The sequence below is a fragment of the Oenanthe melanoleuca genome, chromosome 9 (assembly GCF_029582105.1).
Source record: "Oenanthe melanoleuca isolate GR-GAL-2019-014 chromosome 9, OMel1.0, whole genome shotgun sequence".
Lineage (NCBI taxonomy): Eukaryota > Metazoa > Chordata > Aves > Passeriformes > Muscicapidae > Oenanthe > Oenanthe melanoleuca.
This window is the reverse complement of record NC_079343.1, coordinates 11,564,586-11,583,719: the sequence shown is the minus strand read 5'-3', so window position 1 is coordinate 11,583,719 and position 19,134 is coordinate 11,564,586. Positions and strand designations below refer to the sequence as shown.

General features: G+C 38.9%; 1 protein-coding gene across 2 annotated transcripts in view; it reads left to right on the top strand.

The window, feature by feature from the left end:
* PLOD2 (procollagen-lysine,2-oxoglutarate 5-dioxygenase 2) overlaps nucleotides 1-19,134 on the top strand; it is a 49,197-nt gene that overhangs the window by 18,416 nt on the left and 11,647 nt on the right. For both annotated transcript variants that reach the window (XM_056498885.1, XM_056498884.1), the window contains exons 4-10: nucleotides 2,877-3,040; nucleotides 4,090-4,202; nucleotides 6,068-6,131; nucleotides 6,905-7,002; nucleotides 8,719-8,820; nucleotides 13,098-13,223; nucleotides 14,797-14,918. In XM_056498885.1, the coding sequence (XP_056354860.1) occupies nucleotides 2,877-3,040; nucleotides 4,090-4,202; nucleotides 6,068-6,131; nucleotides 6,905-7,002; nucleotides 8,719-8,820; nucleotides 13,098-13,223; nucleotides 14,797-14,918 (789 nt within the window). The remainder of the gene's footprint in view (nucleotides 1-2,876; nucleotides 3,041-4,089; nucleotides 4,203-6,067; nucleotides 6,132-6,904; nucleotides 7,003-8,718; nucleotides 8,821-13,097; nucleotides 13,224-14,796; nucleotides 14,919-19,134) is intronic.

The following is a 19,134-nucleotide window of genomic DNA, read 5'->3' as shown; positions in this document are numbered from 1 at the left end:
GTTTTGTTGTATTTTTTTAATATTTTTCTGAAACTAAGGGATAATTATATTTTCTGTGTATCTCAAAATGGTTCATGTGTTGTCCTGGTGGGGACACTGTCTAAGTGACAGAATAGTTTTGTGTCTGTTTTGTGACATTGCTAGTCACTAGTTGCCACTATAACTTGTATTTTGAGCTCTTACCCTGCAGCTCCAATAGCACCAAATTCTACTGTTAAAGTTGTGGATGGTCAGTTCTGGAGCACCTGAGTCCCTGCTGCTGTTTCCCTGTGTTGCTGGGAGTGCAGGGTGCACAGCAGGATGCTTTGCTGCTGCAAGAGAGGGAGGGAGGGTGGATTCCAGTCCCAAGCATCTGCCATCTGGGAGCTTCAGGAAATGGGATTAGGTTGTGGAAACTTTCTGTTTTTTTTTTTTTTTCCCTCCTTCTTTTTTTTTCTTCTTGCTTTCTACTTAATTGGAAGGATTTATGAAGAATAAATAAAAGAGTATCTGAGCTGTTCCTGTTCCTTCCTTCCAAGGAAGCCAGCTTTTTCCTGGATAAGTCAATACACTTTTTCCCTGTCAGATTTTGAAGTCCTGTTTGAAGAAAGTCATTAACAATAACAGTTTGAACTATCAAGGATAGTCTTGGGACCTGTTTTGTGATGGTCCAAGTGGTGTAGACCTGAAGAGAATCCCCCCTTACAGCAGGAGATGAGGTCTGAATAGGCTGAATGTAATCTGACAAAGCAGGTAAATGAGAAGATGATGCATTCATAGGTGTTAAGGAGATTTCCTTTTTCATGGAGAGAAAAGTGGGAGCCTCACAAAGCAGCTGGTGAGGATCCTGTCAGCAAGGGTGCAAGGTCCTGCCCAGGAAGAGATGTGGTGACAGGAAATCACCTCTTGGCAAAGCAGAGGAGCTTGGCCATTAATGGCAAGTGTGGGTTCCTGCTGGATTAATAGAGCTGCATGATATCCATTGCAGTTTAGCAGCTCAGCTCTGGGTTTAGGATTATAAACTGTGCTGCATTAAGTAGCATATCCCTTTCACAAGCAGAGCCCAGCATGTTGCTCAACTTTGGCTTTCTTCCACAGAGAGACAGTCCTTGGGAGCAATGTTCCAGGGTGCTGGGTTCCTTCCTGCAGCTGCAGCTCCTAGCAGCAGCAGCACTGCCCTGCACAGAGCAGAAGCACAGCCTGCCATGAGCTGCTGAGCTAAAGCCTCAGACAAATCTCTCTCTGTCTGTCTTCAACGTGTCTCCTGTTTCTTGTGTGTTCTACAGGCTCAGCCTGGCATTGAGTCAGGCGACAGAAACTAAATGGAAAAGGGAGCGAAGTGTATTCCTGTACATTTGGGCAGCAACAGGCATTTTTTGTGAAACTGGGGAAGGTCCAAAATGTACAATTTCTTTCATGAGTTCTTCTGCCAAAGTTGCAGAAAAACAGAGTTTTCAGAAAACCACTTACTTATATAGACTACATAACACACTTCCTCTCCAGGGTTCATACTTTGCTTTGTGGTGAAAATCTTTTTTTACATTTGTAAGCCAGCTGTTGTTCAGTTCTCTTAGGCCAATTTCATGAAATCCTCTTTGAAGAAAAGACATCTTGAATAGTTTCAGAACTGCAATAAAGGGGTACCACAAGTCAGTAATGGTTGATCTGTTGGTACTATTGCTGGCTAATCCATTGCAATGGAAAATGTTCTGTGTACTGCAGGTGGGGGTACAGCTGTCCTAGTTAGCCCAGCTAAAAGGCTTTGCAAGAAAAGTCTTGGTCAGGGTTAGACTTTGCTCTTTGCCTGTTATCAGGGCTGGTGATTTTTAATTTCTAAGGTACATGTGTAGAGTAAATATTCCTGTGCTCAGATGAGGAAACTGCAAGGCTGAGATGCTGCCACTAAAATATTTGGCTGCTTCAACCAGAGACTAATCTCTGATGTGATTCCAATTTCACTGTGACATTTCATGCTGTGTAAAGTGGACCTTGAAGAGGGAGGCATTGGCATGGGTCACCCAGAGCAGCTGTGGATGCCCAACCCCTGGCAAATTCCAAGTTCCAGGCCAGGTTGGATGGGGCTTTGGGCAGGCTGGTCCAGTGTGTGTGGCATCCCTGCCCATGCTGGGGGGTTGGTTTGCTTGCTTGGTTTGCTTGGCTGTGTTCCCAACCCCCTGTGCCTGCCAGGCATTGATTTAGATTTGGTTCAGCCCAAGAAACCACCAGGCTTGGGATGACCATTCTTACAGGACCTTGGCCAAACCCAGGCAGGTTTTGTTCTGGTTTGGCACACTGCTGACCTTTGCCTGTCTGTAACAGCCAAAGATGAGCCAAGGGCAGGTACAGTTTTTCATAAATAGCACTTTAAAGGGATTGAAGGAGAAATCTGTGCCTTGTCAGGATACAATATACTTTTTATGGGCAACTAGACTTCATTGACATCTAAGTGCATTCCTGATAAGACTTTTTAAAAGAGTCAGTGCTGCTGTGTTTAGGGACAAGATCATCTAGATTTTCCCAGTGAAAGTCATCTTTCAGTCCTACTTTTCATCTGTAAAAGTTTGATATTTTAAATTGGTGTTTTTAAAAACTTAAGCAAAATACATGAAAATGGGAAAATCAATTTCAGATAAATAAAATGTGAAGATAAAAGAATGTCCAAAATGTGGAAGACTAAAAAGCAGAAGGGGAAGCTACTTTGGATAAGTAGTACTGATTGAAGTTTCTCTCCTAGAAGGGTATAGAATTTTTACATGGTGGTTAAATATGATTTGAGTAATTTTTCAGAATGAAAGGGCTGTTTGATTTTTAAATTTGAATAGTCCAATGACTTGTTTTGAACACAGAAACACTACAATGAAACTTAACCTAACAGATGTATTTTCTTTCCTTTTAAGCTATGATGTTATCTTCGCTGGAGGCCCTGAAGAGCTGCTAAAGAAATTTCAGGAAACTAATCACAAGGTGGTGTTTGCAGCAGATGGGCTGATTTGGCCAGATAAAAGGCTGGCTGACAAGTATCCTCTGGTCCGGAGTGGGAAGCGATTCCTGAACTCAGGAGGCAAGTGTGACCCTCACACTTGAACTTGAGCATGAGCCATCTCAGTTACCTGCTGTATGTACTGGTGTGTGGAGCTGCTCCTGAAATACCCAAGTATAAAACTGATGGCTGCACCTGCTGTCATCTTCCTCCCCTCCCCACTTGAATAGCTCCTCTTCTGTGCTCGGTTTTCATTCAAATTTGCAGTGTGTGTTTGGCAATAACTTGTAAATGTAGTCAGGGTGTAGCAAGCAGCTGTGCAAGGATGGCAGAGCACAGGCCCAGGCAAAGCAGCACGTGCTGTCTGTGGCACAGCTCAGCCTGCTCACAGAATTCCTGAACTTGGCTGCCTGCTCCTGGAGACCTCTGCACACAGGGTGGGTGTGCTGGCAGCCCTTGTCAGCATGGCTTACACAGCTCCTTCTGCAAGGAGTGGGAGCTACTCCCTGTAATCTCAGTGATGGATGAATTCTGGAATCCTCCTTTAAATGCCAGCATTGCTAATAACTTTGCACTTGATTAATGCATGCACTGATACAAATACTGTGCTGTGCAGAAGCTGTTGAGTGTGTCATTTCTGGGACACCCTTCTGTGTGCAGATCTGGGAGTGTCCCTGTTTCTTTCCCTCACCTATCCATCCTATTTTTTTTTTATTTTATTTTGGTGTATATTGGTTTTGAGTTGAATTCTCATTGTGTTTCTGGCAGTATTATATTCAGGCATCTCTGCCAGTAAGAAGTGATTGATGAAAATCAAACTTTTTCCACAGATGGGCTTCTTGGGAAAGTGATAGTCTGATATCATGCTTTGGCATTCTCAAAACTATCCTGGGCAGATCTGATTTATTTTTTAACTTAAAATACCATTAGTATAAAAATAGCCATTAATTGTTAACTTTTTGAAACAGACCTGTTACATACCTCAGGAAGAAGGTTAGATTTTGAGCCAAGTTTCATAAATTTCATCCTTTTTCTTTACTGGCACCAGTCAGAGTGAAGTCCCTGGTTGGTGGGCAGTGTTGGCAGGGTAGTGCTTTTGATGGAAATAACCTGTGTGTGTGATGTTGCAGGATTTATTGGTTATGCTCCATACATAAATCGTATTGTGCAGCAATGGAATCTGCAGGATAATGATGATGACCAGCTGTTTTACACCAAAATCTATGTTGACCCATTGGCAAGGGTAGGTAGTAACTCACTTTCTCTTTTCTTTCTGCTTGAAATAACATGCTGCTCCTCATAAAACACCAGGAGATGAAAAGACAAGGAATGCTGTCTCTATACTGGAGTGCCATGTTGACAGTTGTTTGTTCTCCTGAGGTTCCTACTGCTGGAATGATGAACAGCCTCCCAAATGCTCATGACTTGATATATTATTTCAGGCTGTCTTCAGACCCAGGCAGGTTCTGCTTCACTGTTAGAAATAACAGCTCTGAGCTATATGATCAGACACATTTATCTCAATGAGGGTCCCATGTACTTGGCAGTTTGACAGCCAGAGAATGTGGCATTTTTCCAGGATGTCACTGAACTACTTGCTGATCCAGTGTTTTATATTTTGGCTTGCTGCCATTTCAGATCCTGCCTTCAGCTTTCTGTGCAAATATGTTCAATAAAGCTGCATTGTAAATTTTTGGTGAAAACCTCTCTGTGTCCTCACTGGAAGTTTTCTGCTGAGTTGCAGCATTAAACCATGATAGATGTTAGAGATATGTCTATGATGCTGGAAAAAGAGGGATAAGGGAAGTTAACAATATATTGATGCAAAAAGACTTTAGAGGCTGATATAGCAGAAGTTTGAGAAAGACTTTGGTAACTTGTATGCTTAAGGCAGATGTAAAAGTTTTTTAAATATATACATATTGTTTCTGGCATAACTTAAAGGAAAATCAGCTCTGATTTGATACAGGTTCAGAAATAGAATAGAATATTCCTGTTGGAAGGGACCTACAGTGATCATCTAGTCTGGCTGGCTGACCAATATGGGCCTGGCCCAATGACTAAGGTCATTGTCCAAAAGCTTTTTAAGCATTTGACAGGCTGGAGGTATTGACAACCTCTCTAGGAACTGATCCAGGGTTTGACCTATCCATAAAGAAATGCTTCCTAGTGTCCAGTCTGGACCTGCCTGGTGCAGCTCTGAGCCATTCCCAGCAGCTCAGCCCTCCCCAGGAGCTGCAGGGAGCAGGAGTGCCCCTCAGCCTGCTCCTCTGAGCAGACAAACCTCAGCTGCTGCTCTCAGGAAATCCCTCCCAGCCTCTATTGTTTCAATTGCTTGTATGCAAGTCAAGCCAGATGCCAGGTATGCAATTGAAGAGACAGGGTGTGGAGATATTAAAGCTGATTCTGCATCCCAGTCAGAAGTAACATAATTAGCTGTCTAAATGGATTGTCTTCCAGACCAGAGCTGTGTCTGTGCAGAGCACTGCTGCACCAACACTTCTGTGGTGCCTACACATCAGCACTGATTCCTTGTGTAGTGGTGATAAACCCAGTAGAATGTGTAAGAAAATCTTGGAAGACCAAAACAAAGGATGTCATCTGTATGGGGGTTTTTAAGTGTGTTTTAAATGTTAAATACTTGAATCAACGCTTCAAAGATGGGTAAAACATGGCATTTAAAGTTAGCTAGGATTAGTAATGTAACATTAGGAACATGTTTTAAAACCACCAGTGTTTTCTATTCTGACATGATACTTAAATTTGACTTTTATATTTTTGTGACTCTGAAACACAGCATGTTTTGTTTCTTGGCCAAGACTTGTTAATTCTTTTTTTTAAAGATACAAATTTTCTTTGGCTTATGCTGCTAAATTGCAGTTCCTGGGGAGTGTTATGACCTTTATCCTTCAAGTTTAAAGTTTCTGCATATACAAAACTGATTGCTGTAGAACTGCACAACTTTGGAATACAGAAAAATGTAGCAATGTAAAGAACACATAGAGTCATTTTCCCTGACTCCTTGCTTCCACTATGGAATAATTGCAATGTTACTGTAAAAACATTGGTTTTTAGAATGCCTCAACAGCTTTGGTGCTTTGATTTCAGGAGCACATTAACATTACTTTGGACCACAAATGTGCAATTTTCCAGACCCTAAATGGAGCTGTTGGTGAGTGTATGATTTGCACATTGTGTGTTTCATTAACTGTTATTAACATTTATTTTTTGGCTTAACTATGAATGTAGTTCTTTACATGTGCTTATTTTGGATGGGTAAACCTGATCCTCGCATAATTTACAGGTCTTTTGGGTTGATTATTAATTGAAATGTCTCATTGATAAAATATTTGATTTAAAATAGAAAAAAATAGTTTTAAATGAATTAAGTTGGCAGCAAATACAGAGTTAAGGATATTTTTTCCATCTGCCTTTCCAAAACTTAATTACAGGAGTAAAATTAGTAATTAAAATTGCATTTTAGATATTCTTAAGCCAACAGCTGTACATAATGAAGTAGAATGTAGAATAATGTAGAATTTCCTTTATTTAGCAGTCATGAATTTTGATGAAAAAATGCATCCTTGGAAGCTTCCTATCTTGCATCTGACCTCCAATTTTGGAACAACATTTTGTATTCAGATCATATCTGAAATAACTGATTTCTCTATAAATAGTATTTGCACTAAATTAGAATTATTTTTAAAGCAGATTTTATCCCAATACTGAAACTGCTGATGAGAAAATATGAAGTTTGATGTTGCCTTATTTATCATAAGGAGCTTAGAATTCAAGATCTAGTTAAAAAAAATGAACAAAAGCTTCTAAATAAATAATACCAGCAATGATAGCAACAGCAAGATATATTATATTAGCAAGGACTTAAAAACTCTGAAATTTTAGCCTTTATTAATGAACTTACTGTACTGCTTTGTTTATTTGCAGATGAAGTCCTTTTGAAATTTGAAGAAGGAAAAGTAAGAGCAAGGAATTCAGTGTATGACACTCTGCCAGTCACCATTCATGGAAATGGTCCAACTAAAGTGAGTGACAGTTTGGTTTGATTTTCATGTAAAACCAAAACATAAATTAAGGCAAAAAATAAAATAGAAGAAGAGTGTAAGACAGTCATAGCGCACCCCCAGTGCACATTTCCATTTGATGTTATAAGGAATTGAGAGGATAAAAACCCCCTTTGAATTCATGTTATTCTGCTGTCACTGTAAATTGATATTGCTGCTGAAACAACTCATTCTGCTCCCAAATTCATTGTAGCTTGAGATATTAGAAGCAAGTAAGCCTTTGTTAATTTGTTGACTAACACAGAACTGTTCTTGGAGCTAGTGAAGAATGTCCATCTGGTTATTAAATGGCAATCAGAATAATAGGGGCAGGATAATCTAGCCAGGAGTGATGGGCTGGGATACAAAACAACACATCTGTTCCTGCCTGGACCCAGGAGTGTGCATACACAGATATAGGAAAATGCACTGCATTTAGGGCAGAGAAGAAGTCCCAGTGTAAGTGCCTGTCTGGGGACACGTGTGGCTGGCTCTGCCATTGCTGTCACTGTTACTGTCACTGCTGTCAGTGTGCCCAGGGCCTGTCAGCTTTGCTGGAGCACTGGCTGCCCTGTGAAATAGCTGTTTTGGCAGGTTCTGTTCATGTGTAAGGATTCAGGGGTCAGAGGTCCCTGCACAGTTTCTCTGAGAGGAATGGCTGTGTTTTGGGAATATGGCAGCTTTGTCCTGAGCCAAAGAAGTGTAAAGGTGGATTGTTTACAGGAGTGTCTGTTGGCTGAAGGTTTGGGCATGGTTACTTTCTGATTTATTCTGAATAAGTGTTCCTTACTGTAGCTCCTTATTTTCAGAGAAATGCCTTTCAGGAGAATGGAGTAAAGTTTGGAACTCACTAATATCCCAGGGACTGCTGCTCCTTTGTTTGAGCACTTGCATTTTGGTTTTGGAATTAGTGAATATAGTGATGCCTTTATCTGTTTGACTTATAACTAGTCAGTAGGGGTGAAATATATATATTCCAGTTCCTTCCATTTTTGCCTCAATTAAGACCTAAAATTCTGTTATCACTGGCTTTGCTGACATGTTGCCAATGAAAGGAAAGGTTCTGTATTTTACAATTGGGCAAACAGTTTAGGATGGAACTTCTTATTCTAACCCAAGAGATATGCTACATTAAAAAAAACAACTCTGCCTCTGCCTGCAGTGATGTTTTAAAAACAAAGAGGAAACTCTTACTATGCATCACTTTGTCAGTGTGGTTAAGTTCTTCTGTTTTATACCCAGGATACAATCAAAAGGACAATAATATATTAGGTAAAAAGTTTTCTCTAGTTAGTAAATAAACTAGCATAAAAATAATTCCCAGAATCAACTCCCAATAGCTAAAAGTTTTTTATTCATAAAATGATTCTGCTTTGTACTTAGTCTCTCCAATCTGCAGATTAGTAAATTGCATTGGTTAGATACACTTCTCGAAATAAATACCAAATAATTTTTATGTTCTGATGTGTAATACTTTTATTTTTCATCCCAAGTGCATGCCATTTGTATGAAATACTCATTTTTGTAGAATTTTGTGGTACGTATATAATCTCTGCTTTTATCTGCTGTTTTTTATGTTTGCTTCTTGTCAGTTGCCTTTAGTTAAAAGTGATTAAATGAGTAAACCTAAATTGTTTGAAGGGTACAGATCATCCTTTGCACATATCTTTCATTAATTTGAATTCATTTATGTACCAGATTCACCTGAATTATTTGGGGAATTACATTCCTAATGCTTGGACACGGGAAACTGGTTGCACTGTTTGTGATTTGGACTTGCTAGACCTGTCAGCAGTGAAGGTAAGAATACTCTGCACTGGAACAAGGCCCTTTTGGGTGCAGTTAAGGGAGTGTTTAGGGATTTCTGAGGCCAAGGGGCTTCTTCATGAAATATTATATTTTACTGCTTTCAGGAATATTTTTATCCATCTATTTTAATATAGGTTTGCACATTATTACTGAAGATGATGCCATCCCCAAAAGCCTTCCAGATCTTCACCTCTGTTCTGTGAGGGTGAATGAACAATTTTTGAATTGTGCAAGGTTCTAGAGAATAATTAAAATTTTGGAAGGGGTAGAAAAACTCCAGATATTTCAGAATTCTTTACCTACAAAACAGTCAACAGGCATCATTTGAACAACTTCTATTGCAAATAGAGCTTAATAGTTAACTAATTACTATTTTCTGAGATTAAACAATCCAAAACTGCTTTGCCTTGTAGAAGAAAATACACACATTTGTATTGTGTAAGTAAATATGTTTCTGTAGATAAAGATCTGATGTAATTGAGACTGGATTTCAGTGCAGTTTTCAGAACTCTTGTAGGACAAATACACACATACACATGGCATGTGTGTATATCCTGTACTTGGCAGCTTTGGCTCCTCCACTCCAAGCATGATGCCTTTTATATATCTATAAATATTTCAGCTTGTACACAGTAAATTTGAGGCAGAGTAAATACTAATCTCCACCATGTGGAATTGTAAGACTTGGACCAAATAGTGAATTCTGATTATTCCTAAAGGCTTTTTCCAGCAGATGTTTCATTTCTGTTCTGTATTGAAGGTTTGAATGAGAACAGGTTTTAGAAGATCATGTTGAGGATAGCATGAAAGAACTGGTGGCTTGTTATCCTTGTAATGAAAGGAAAAAGTGAGACAATTTATGAACAATAAGTAGCTAATGGACTGGAATATAAACAAAAAAAAATTATTGTTGGAATTTTAATAACTTTCAAATTCTTTCTATGTTTTTAAATTTTAGTTTTGCTTTTAATGGAAACATTCTGATGGTGTTCTAATTAGATAGTGTTTGCATTCCCATTGTAAAGTTTACCCGAGGAAAAGATGTTGTCAAAGATTTTTTTCCAGTAATGTTGGTAATTAAGACATGGTTTTGGAGCAGTTAAATCTTAGAGCCAGTAAAGGGGATGCAATGATTTACTGGATAGCTTCCTACAGTTTATATACATCTCCTTGGAATGTGTCTTCTTTACTGTAATGCATTCATGCCTCACTCACTCTGCCAGAAGTAATAACAAGGCTATTCCTTGGCCTCAGTGGAAGTGTTTACTTCAGGCATTTCTAAATACCAGCAGTATTTCATTTTCTGAACGTGCTCTCTGTTCAGGCCAGTCTGGTTGCCACTTAAAAAGAAATTTTCAGTGGAAAGAGCATTTCCTGTTCTGTGCCTCTCATAATTTTCTCCATATTGTTTTATTTAACTGCCTGCATTTATACATTCATATCTTATTTTAGTTGTTTTTTGGGATTGCTCAAAAAGGAGCTCAGATATACATATGCAAGTTCTTTTGCTCAGTCCTTGACCTTTTGACAGAAACAGGATCTCCTGGGCTGCAGTCATGGCTGAGGTGTGGGAAAACTCAGGAGCTGCTCTCTTCTGTGCCACCCCCAAATTAGCCACCTGTTCAGGTAGAAGCAGCATAATGGGACAGAAATTAGAAAGGGCACAGGAACTCAATAAGTGCTAATTTTTGCTACTTTCTTAAGGGTTCTTTGTTGTTTGTTTTTTTTTTTTTCTGAAACCTAAATTAAGTTTGTTGCCCAATTTAACCTCCCTAGAAATGCTTTTAAGTTCTAAAGCTTCTTACTGGTGTGGAGACTTTCCAGTGTGGCTGAAAAGGATGATCTCAGTCCTCTTCTCATTTCACTGGCAACTCTTGTGACAAGAGATCCTGGACTTTGCTCTGTGCAATTGTACTGAGAAATTGTCCTGTACTTCTTCCAAAAATTGTCTTACACTCAACTACTGTTTATTAAAAAGTAAAGTTTAGAACTCAAATACATGACTTCACTGAAGATGAGAAAATCTGTCAGAGAAAATGAAACATATGGGTGCAGACTGGGTATTCCCAAAGTGGTTTTGCTGAGAGGCAACTTCTGATTTCATATACTCAAAATGCTCATTGTGACCTAGATTCAGATTATGCAGTGACAACTCTTTGTGGTAAACCAAGGTCTGAATTGATGAACTCTGTGCTTGGAGGAGATGCTGTTTACAGGAATTTTTATTCCTAATTTTTTAAACACCATTTTGCTTTGGTCACGTTGAGATTTCAGTGTAGAGCCAAGTGGTTCATGTTTCAGTATAATGAAGGAGTGTCAGTAATTCCTCATTGTCCCCATAGCCTTTTCACATCCAGCCTGCACCTTTCTCTCTACCCTGGAGAATAAGGGGAGAATGACTCTGAATGAGAAAAATGTACAAAGTGCAATCAGTGCAGCAGTTGTAGCACACATGTGTGCTCAGCTTAGCCTGGGCAGCTTTCCTTGTCCCTGGCACCAGTGGGACCAGTTCCTGTGACAGCCTCAGCAGTGCTACCAGAGAGGGGCAGGTGGCTGCTGGAGACACATCAGCTGTTGTGGAGTTACTGGGGTCTCTGTGTGGCTGTGTGTAATGGTTTTGAAAGCAGTGAGAGGCTCCAAGTCAGAAATACAGTTTAATAGGAAAAAAGAGAAAAATGAAATACATGCAATAGCACAAAAGAAAAAAAACACTGACAGAGTCAGAATACAACCTGACATCCCACTAGTGAGGGTGGTGGTAGCATCCAGATGAAGTGGTCCTCTTGAAGCAGTGATCCTGTAGAAAGGTCTGGTAGCTCTTGTCCTCTGGAAACCAGTGGGTAAGGACTGCTTTGGTGTTCCAAATCTGTTTTTATCTAGGTAAGAAATGCTTGGCTCCTCCCCCTGGCTGGAGCATCTCACAATGGGATGATGTAATTTTATCAGTCATGCAGTGGGACTCAATGACCATTAACAGGAGATATCTCCCTAGAGGAAGGATGGGTCATGGGAAAGATAAAGAACACTGCCCTATCTGGTTTTAACAGCTGGCCCATTAGCAGAGGATATCTCCCACAGAATAAGGATCACTGCCCCTCCTGGTTTCAGCAGATGGTGGTAGAACACAGACTTTTGGGCACATCTTTACACTGTAAGCTGGGACACTGTTTTCACAGCAGCACTTACCAGGTTTGCAGATGCAGCTGTGGATGGATGGGAGGTGCTCAGGGCCAGCACTGGATGTTTCCTTGCTGGGGAACTGGCCAGGATGTTCCTGGGCTCTGATGTAGACTGTGGCTCTGTGAAACCTCAGCATGTGTTGATGGTTTATCCAGACACTTCTCAAGTGGGTGTTGGCCTGCTTAAAAACCTAGCTGGCAGCCTTTTATGCTCATATTAGGTTTCTCTCTGAGCCTTGTAATGGATTAGGTTTTTATAGTAATTGTCTGGTTTAGAGATGGAAATAATTTTTAGTCAGTGTATTTCTTTGTGTAGGAGTTGAGGCCTTTGAAGGTTAATTTTTTTTGTCTTGTGTAGTGCAGTAATACATTTCAGGACTACAGAAAAGTGCTGTCTGTGTTTCCTTTAGTGATCGTGATCTCATGATCTCTATCAAGCACATACAAAGGAGCCAAATACCATCAAAAGATGTGAATTCACTTTAAAATAAGGTCCATGAAAGTTCAGTATTCTTGGATGTAAGGAGAGAAGCTGTTAGTTTATTAAAGATATCTCTAAAATCAGTGAGTGTCAAAATGAATGGGGAGAAAGAGTGCATATACATTTATAGAGGAGTATTGCAGTCTTTGGCTGAAAGTACAGCTGAATAAAATATTTTGTGGTATTTATTCATTAACTATTTTAAAAGAACTGGTCTCCCCTATATTTTCTTGTAAATGTAATCTGTGTCTGTACCTTGTTAAAAAAAAAATTGCCATTCTGTTCTAGGTGTATTTCCTTAAATCATTCTTTTGCTGTTTTAGTGGGTTTTTCTAAAGCAAGAAATTTAAGAACCATATTACATTATTTTCTACTTCCAGTATGTGTTATTAAATTCAAATAGTTTTGTATCAATATTGAATCCATTATCTTTGCTTATTTTGTGAAGCCAGTGAAAATAAATGGGCTGCATAGCACTTTTGAGCACACTGGTTGTTTGAAAGATGTGTGGACTGAGTTTACTACATGACATTAGCTGCTTTTTACTATAACTAATCTTAGAAAAGAGGCAAGTCTTATTGGTTGTGTCAAAATATCATTTTTTTTAGGAATATCCAAGGGTAAAAATTGGTGTTTTCATTGAACAACCCACTCCTTTCCTAACTAAATTTTTAGACAGACTGTTGACTCTGGACTACCCACGGGAGGCACTCAGTATCTTCGTTCATAATAATGTAAGTATGACTTTATCATTGCACAAAGCTTCAATTGTGGAAATTATGTGATGAATCAAAGTGTGGAGTATGTGGATTTGATATAAGAACACAGTTAAAATGCACAGGAAGAGATAATCCTGCAGAGTTTAGCATTCAGAGCTGGAAAAATTAAATGAAATTGTGTCAGGACTTACTGAAGTCTATTTAAAGAAACTGCTTAGATTCTTTTACTAATGAAAAAATGTATTTTGAAGTGTGTGCTTCTGGGGGAAGTACTGACTGGCATAAAACAATAGAATAGAATAAGAACAGAGCAGTTCCAGTTGGAAGGAGCCATCTGGGCCAGCTGCTGGCCACTTCAGGACTGACCAGCAGTGACAGCAAATAATTAACAACCTGAGAGCTGACTGGCATTTTCTCTGTCTTGCTGACACACCAGTGCATTTTTGTTTCTCCTGCTGGGTCCATGGAAAGATTGCTGTGTTCAGGTATATTTTGACTGGCACTGCAGATAAGTTACTTTTGAATACTCTCTGCTAATTACCTAATGACCTGGCATTGCTGATACTTCCCCAGTGACTTCAGTAAGTTTTGCTATTTTAGGCAGCTTGGTCTAATGGAAGCTGTCCCTGCTCATGGCAGGAGGGTTGGAAGGAGATGATCTTTAAAGTCCCTTCCAACCCAAATCATTCTGTGATTCTGTGAATTCAGTGACTGAGATGTCAAATGTGTGTAATTATTTTGAAAAAAAAAAAGAGGCTGGAAGAGAAATGGGAGTAAAATTTCTTTTTACCCCTTTTCAGTGTGCGTGCATTGCTGTTGATTTGATAGCAAAAAAGGGATCAGTAATAGAAGTAGAGCTTATCTCTAAAGTATTAATTTTGGTTTTGTAAGGGAATTTTGAAGGTATAAGTGCTATGTGCACATGGGAATTGTGGCTGTGTAGGTTTTGTAGCTTCAGCCAAAAGATTTATGGTATTTGAAATGGAATGTAAAAACTGAACAGCTTTTTATTACAGAGGGGGAAAACCCCTACCCAATATTTCAATTATTCTAATGTCAACCATAATAGACAAAAGCTACAATGAGGGCACTGGTTTGGAGGTATTGTGTGCATCTGAGACCTCTTAAGTAAAGATAAATAGAAAAGTAAGGAGGAGGGTAAATAAAAATTAAAGGAACAGTCAGTGGGACTACATTTTTGAGAAACAATGGCTGTGCCTGTACAATTTAGTACATTACACTCATTAAAGTGATTCTGGAGAGAAAGAAAAAACTCCTGCATGCCATGAGGTTGTAGGATGGGTTTTAAGGACTGAAACATAAATATCCTGAAAAATACTGCATAGATGGTTTGTGAATCTTCAATTGTTGTGCAGCTTTGATTAATATTGCTGAAGTGTTGGATTATTTTCCTAAAGTCTTGGACAGAGGAGGTTCATTTTAATGACAGATATACTGGAATATCTTCAAACAGTGTTTGGCATCTGTTTCTTTAGAACAGAATACAGTGTGTTCTTGGACACTGTGGTTATGATTCATAGTAATTTGTGCCTTACATTTGCTATAAAAAATGTTTACCTGATTACAGGAGGTTTACCATGAAAAGCACATCAAGAAATTCTGGGAAAAAGCCAAGAACATTATCAGAAATATTAAGATTGTTGGACCTGAAGAAAACTTGAGTCAAGCAGAAGCTCGGAACATGGGAATGTAAGTTCTGATTTATAAATCTGTTATATTGATGCACACACTCACATTGTTTCATTTCACATGTCTATTATTTTGCATCTTAAACATTTACATATTCACCTGTGAAAATGGGAGCTTTTGTGGTAGAAAAGATCTAGACATAAGATATGAATTGTTGAGTGTTTTATGGTTTCTGTCTATTATAAAAAGCTGTTGATCATTGTGAAACAATCTGGTTTGGGCTGCTTCCATAGTCTGCCATCCTGTGATGATGGCATAAACAATGCACAGTATTTATTTTATTTTCCAGCTACCTTACTGCAGAGTTTTCATTTTTGCATTGGGTGTGCTTTTAACAATTGCACTTGTCCTAGTGCTTACTATTTTTGATTTTTTCTTAAGTGACATTATATTTAAGTAAACATATGGTTGAAGCTTGACCTGGATGTTCAGGTGACTGAATTTTATTTCTTCCTGTCATACAAAGAGGCAGGAATATACTTTAAGAGAGCTGTAGCAGAAGTTTCTCACAAAGGCAACTGACTTTATCTTATGTTTGGTCTTGCTTTTTGCTTTTGCTCTTACTATAGTATCCAAAACTTGAGCTTTTAAACCTGGCATTTTCCATGAGCTGAGCTTTGGAGTTTGTATCCCTGCCAGACTTGTGCCAGGGTGTCTCTGGTGGCTCCTGCAGAGTGGCTGTGGCTCCCCCAGTTCATCAGTCACCTGATGGAGTTCCTCAGCCAGGATCCCACCAAGGTCAGGACCACCTTGCTGTGGCCCTGGAGCAGGATGCATTCCATGATAATTCTTTGACTCACTCTTCTACCAAATCTTCCCTGAGTGTCAGAGCAGAGAAGTTAATTTCAGAAGGCCATTTTCTGTTCAGAGGTTGAGCATAGGCTCAGCTGAAAGAATGAAGGTCTTGAGTCTCTGTGGTGTTCTTGGAAATTTGTTTGAATGGGGCTTTGTTGTGCTGAAGCCACTGGAAAACTGATCTCAGGCTGAGATCCAAACCTCTCCCCTTGCCTTTCTAGGAATGCTGCAGATGTCCAGTGTTAGTCTAAGCACCCATTCACATTTATAAGTCATTATACTGCAATGGGAATAACTTTAAAAGAGTGTTTCTTCAAACTTGTTTATTGTTCTGATTTAGAGATTGATATTCAGTCTTCTGATTCATCTTCTCCTGCCTCTATCTGTGCTATTGACAGATAGAACAAAACTATCTGCCTCAAATACTTGCTTTATTGCAAATCTGCTCTTAATGTCTCTTTTTTAGTTTCCAGTAGATTTAGAATTAATTTGATCTTCTCACTTGCACATTTCACACAGAGTCTATTTAGTTGAAGAAGCCCAACAGGGTTCAGTTAATACAAAGAAGGGGCACTTAAGCATTGAAGGTCTAGTTTGTTTTCAGCAGAATACTTTGGAGGATATAATTCAGCTTGATCAGTTTTCTCCTCACCTCTCTTCTTGGCTTTTGGCTCAGTAAAAGTGGTGATAAATCATAATGATATTCTCAGTAAATGACACTCTCTTGTCAGTATAAATGTGAGAAAATAACCTTTATTCAGTTTCACCCATAGCCATGCAGCAAACTTTGGCCAACTTTTCTAGTTCACATAATAAAGAATAATTGAAGCATTTAATTCTTGCTTCTTCCTGATATGGAAAGCCCTCTCATGTGCTTGTGACAGTTGGACGGATGTTGGAAAGGATCCAAAACTGTGTAGTCTACAAAACAATACTGGGAAACAGGAGTGCACAGCTTTCCTTTTTGTGTGCTGAGTTGAGGTAAAAAGAAAGGAAAACTAAGTAGAATAAAGGGAAGAAAGCTTTAGCTGCTTGTTGTCTGAATATTTTTCTCTGCATTTTCATCTCTTGAAGCACTTGAGTGGCATTTCCATATCTTTCTTTTCTTTTAGCCCTTGTCTATAAGGTATGAGTTCTAACAGTTCTTTTTTACTTTAAGGAAAAATTATCTTTGGTTTTGCCTTGGTTGCAGATGAGATTTCAGCCAGCTGTTACAGAATTTGTTATGACAGAAAACATAAAAAGCAATTAAATATGTTCAAATAATAACAGAAACTTGGGAAATACTCACTTCTGTGGTTTTATTTATAAAAAGCATATTTTCCATAATATTTTTTGTCCTGGTACTTGCAGTCTTCATGGTTTCTCATTTGGAGGAGCTGGTTCTTTTTTGTTCCTCCCTCAAAAGTATTAGTAACAGAATAGGGTAGGAATTTTCCAAAACTTTATAAAAATGGCATTTATTTCAGCTTTTATGTGGGAACAGGAATATGCACATTTTAATGATAGTTTACATTGAAAGCTTTCAAAAGAATTCAGGAAAAATAGTAAAGAGATCAGAGTCAGAGTTCATGGACAGCACTGTTGAATTTTGAGCTGTGTTTGGGGTCTCCTGTGTGTTTCTTGAAGGAGGATATTAAGTCATTGTCTCTGATTTCTCCTTTGGTATTGATAAACAATGGCATGGACACAGGGAGTGGGACACAGCCTTTGAGTAGGGCAAGTATCTTGGCTGTGGGGAAGGAAGAGCAGGGATTAAATCTTTGTCTCCCAGATGTCAAGTGCTTTCTTTTAGAGACTTGGATTTTCTGCTTCTCCTGAAGACTTCAGTAGTTTGGGTTTCAGTCTCAGATGGAGGAAGAACACTGAACTTTGGGTGCTGCTGAAAAACACCCATAGCTGATTTCAGTAGTTTCCAGGTGTGATAACTGTGGCAGCAATTCTTTAACCTGAGATGCAAAACTAAACATTAGTGCTTTATCTGTTTTCTGGATTTGTTTGTTTTTAGTGATGGTTGATGTGAATGTGTTTATGCTGCTGTGGCTGTCTGGAGAGAGGCAAAATGTAACCCTAAATGGCAGGGGATGTCACCCAGGCTTTTGGTTGCAGACTTGTGTCTGGAACATCTTTTCTTTCAGAGGTCTGTCAAGTGATTCAAGTGCTCTGCCTCTGGGCTTGCAGTCCACATTTGGAATTGTATTTCCAAACTGAGAGGTCTAAAAATGATAACTTGATTAATTGAAAGTTCAAACTATGTCTAAAAAGAAAAAAAAAAAAAAAAAAAAAGAGATGGCTCAATGGTAGAGAGGTTGGGTAGACAATATGTCTGTGCTACAACTGAGTAGACCCTTGGATATCTCAGTGGAAAGTGTGATGAGGGGAAGAGCTGTGACATTCTTCCATTTTCAGATGAGGTCACTGTTCCAGATGGACTTGTGGTTTGTAAAAGCAGTCAAACATCACTCTGATTGCAAAACACTTTAAACTGATCTGCTGAGCTTCATGCTGCCAACCAAAAAATCTTGGCTTTCTTCTAAATGGTTGTTAATCACTACACTGAAATTTCTCTAAGCTATGTACAAGAGCACAGCTTTCTTTTCAATATTTGGTCTTAGTTTAGAGCAGGTGAGTGTAAAGCAAGTAGATTGAAGGTTTTAGCCATTGAATTTAGATAAGGAAGCATTTTGCACCTGAGCTTTGCCAGAAAGCACTTTCCACCTGTTCCTTGGAGTGCCCTGGATATGCATACAAGTAGTTTCACATATAATCTGGGATTTCTACATCTGGGGAGGTTAGCACAGAGTGCAAGAATGTAATACTCTAAAACATGGGAATATAAAGGGTTACATTTATTTCCTTGGGCAAAGCTGCTGGGCAACACTGAAAACCTAAAGAGAAGATGTATTAGTTTCTTGAGAGTGTGCTTGCTTTTCTAATTTTGACTGAAACCTTTATCACTTTACTACATTTCTATAATTAAAAACATTAATTCTATGCATGTTTTTGTTAGCAGCAGAGGGTTTACTTGCTTTTGGGGCAGTGCTGGCAAGTGTTGTGGCTGGAACCCTGGACTGGGATCAAATCTGGTCTCAGGTTTATTTTCCTCACTAGAATGAGGATAAAGGACCTGAATGTTTTTGGAAGAAATATAACATCTAATGCCAAGTGCAGTATAAAAGTCAGGTTGCTATTAATAATTGTAATTAAGCCAATGATAAAGCTACATGAGACTTATGTTCAGTGGTTGTAAAGCTTTGAACAGAATGGATTAGTAATGGAAAATACCATAAAGAGTGAATTGCAGGACTATGTTATGGCCAAAATAAAACCTGCTGGTTTCAGTTTGGGCAATTATGTGGGAAAGTGCTGATTAAGGAATTTCTGTCATAAAAATGTGTCTATAAGATGTCAGTAAAGCCAA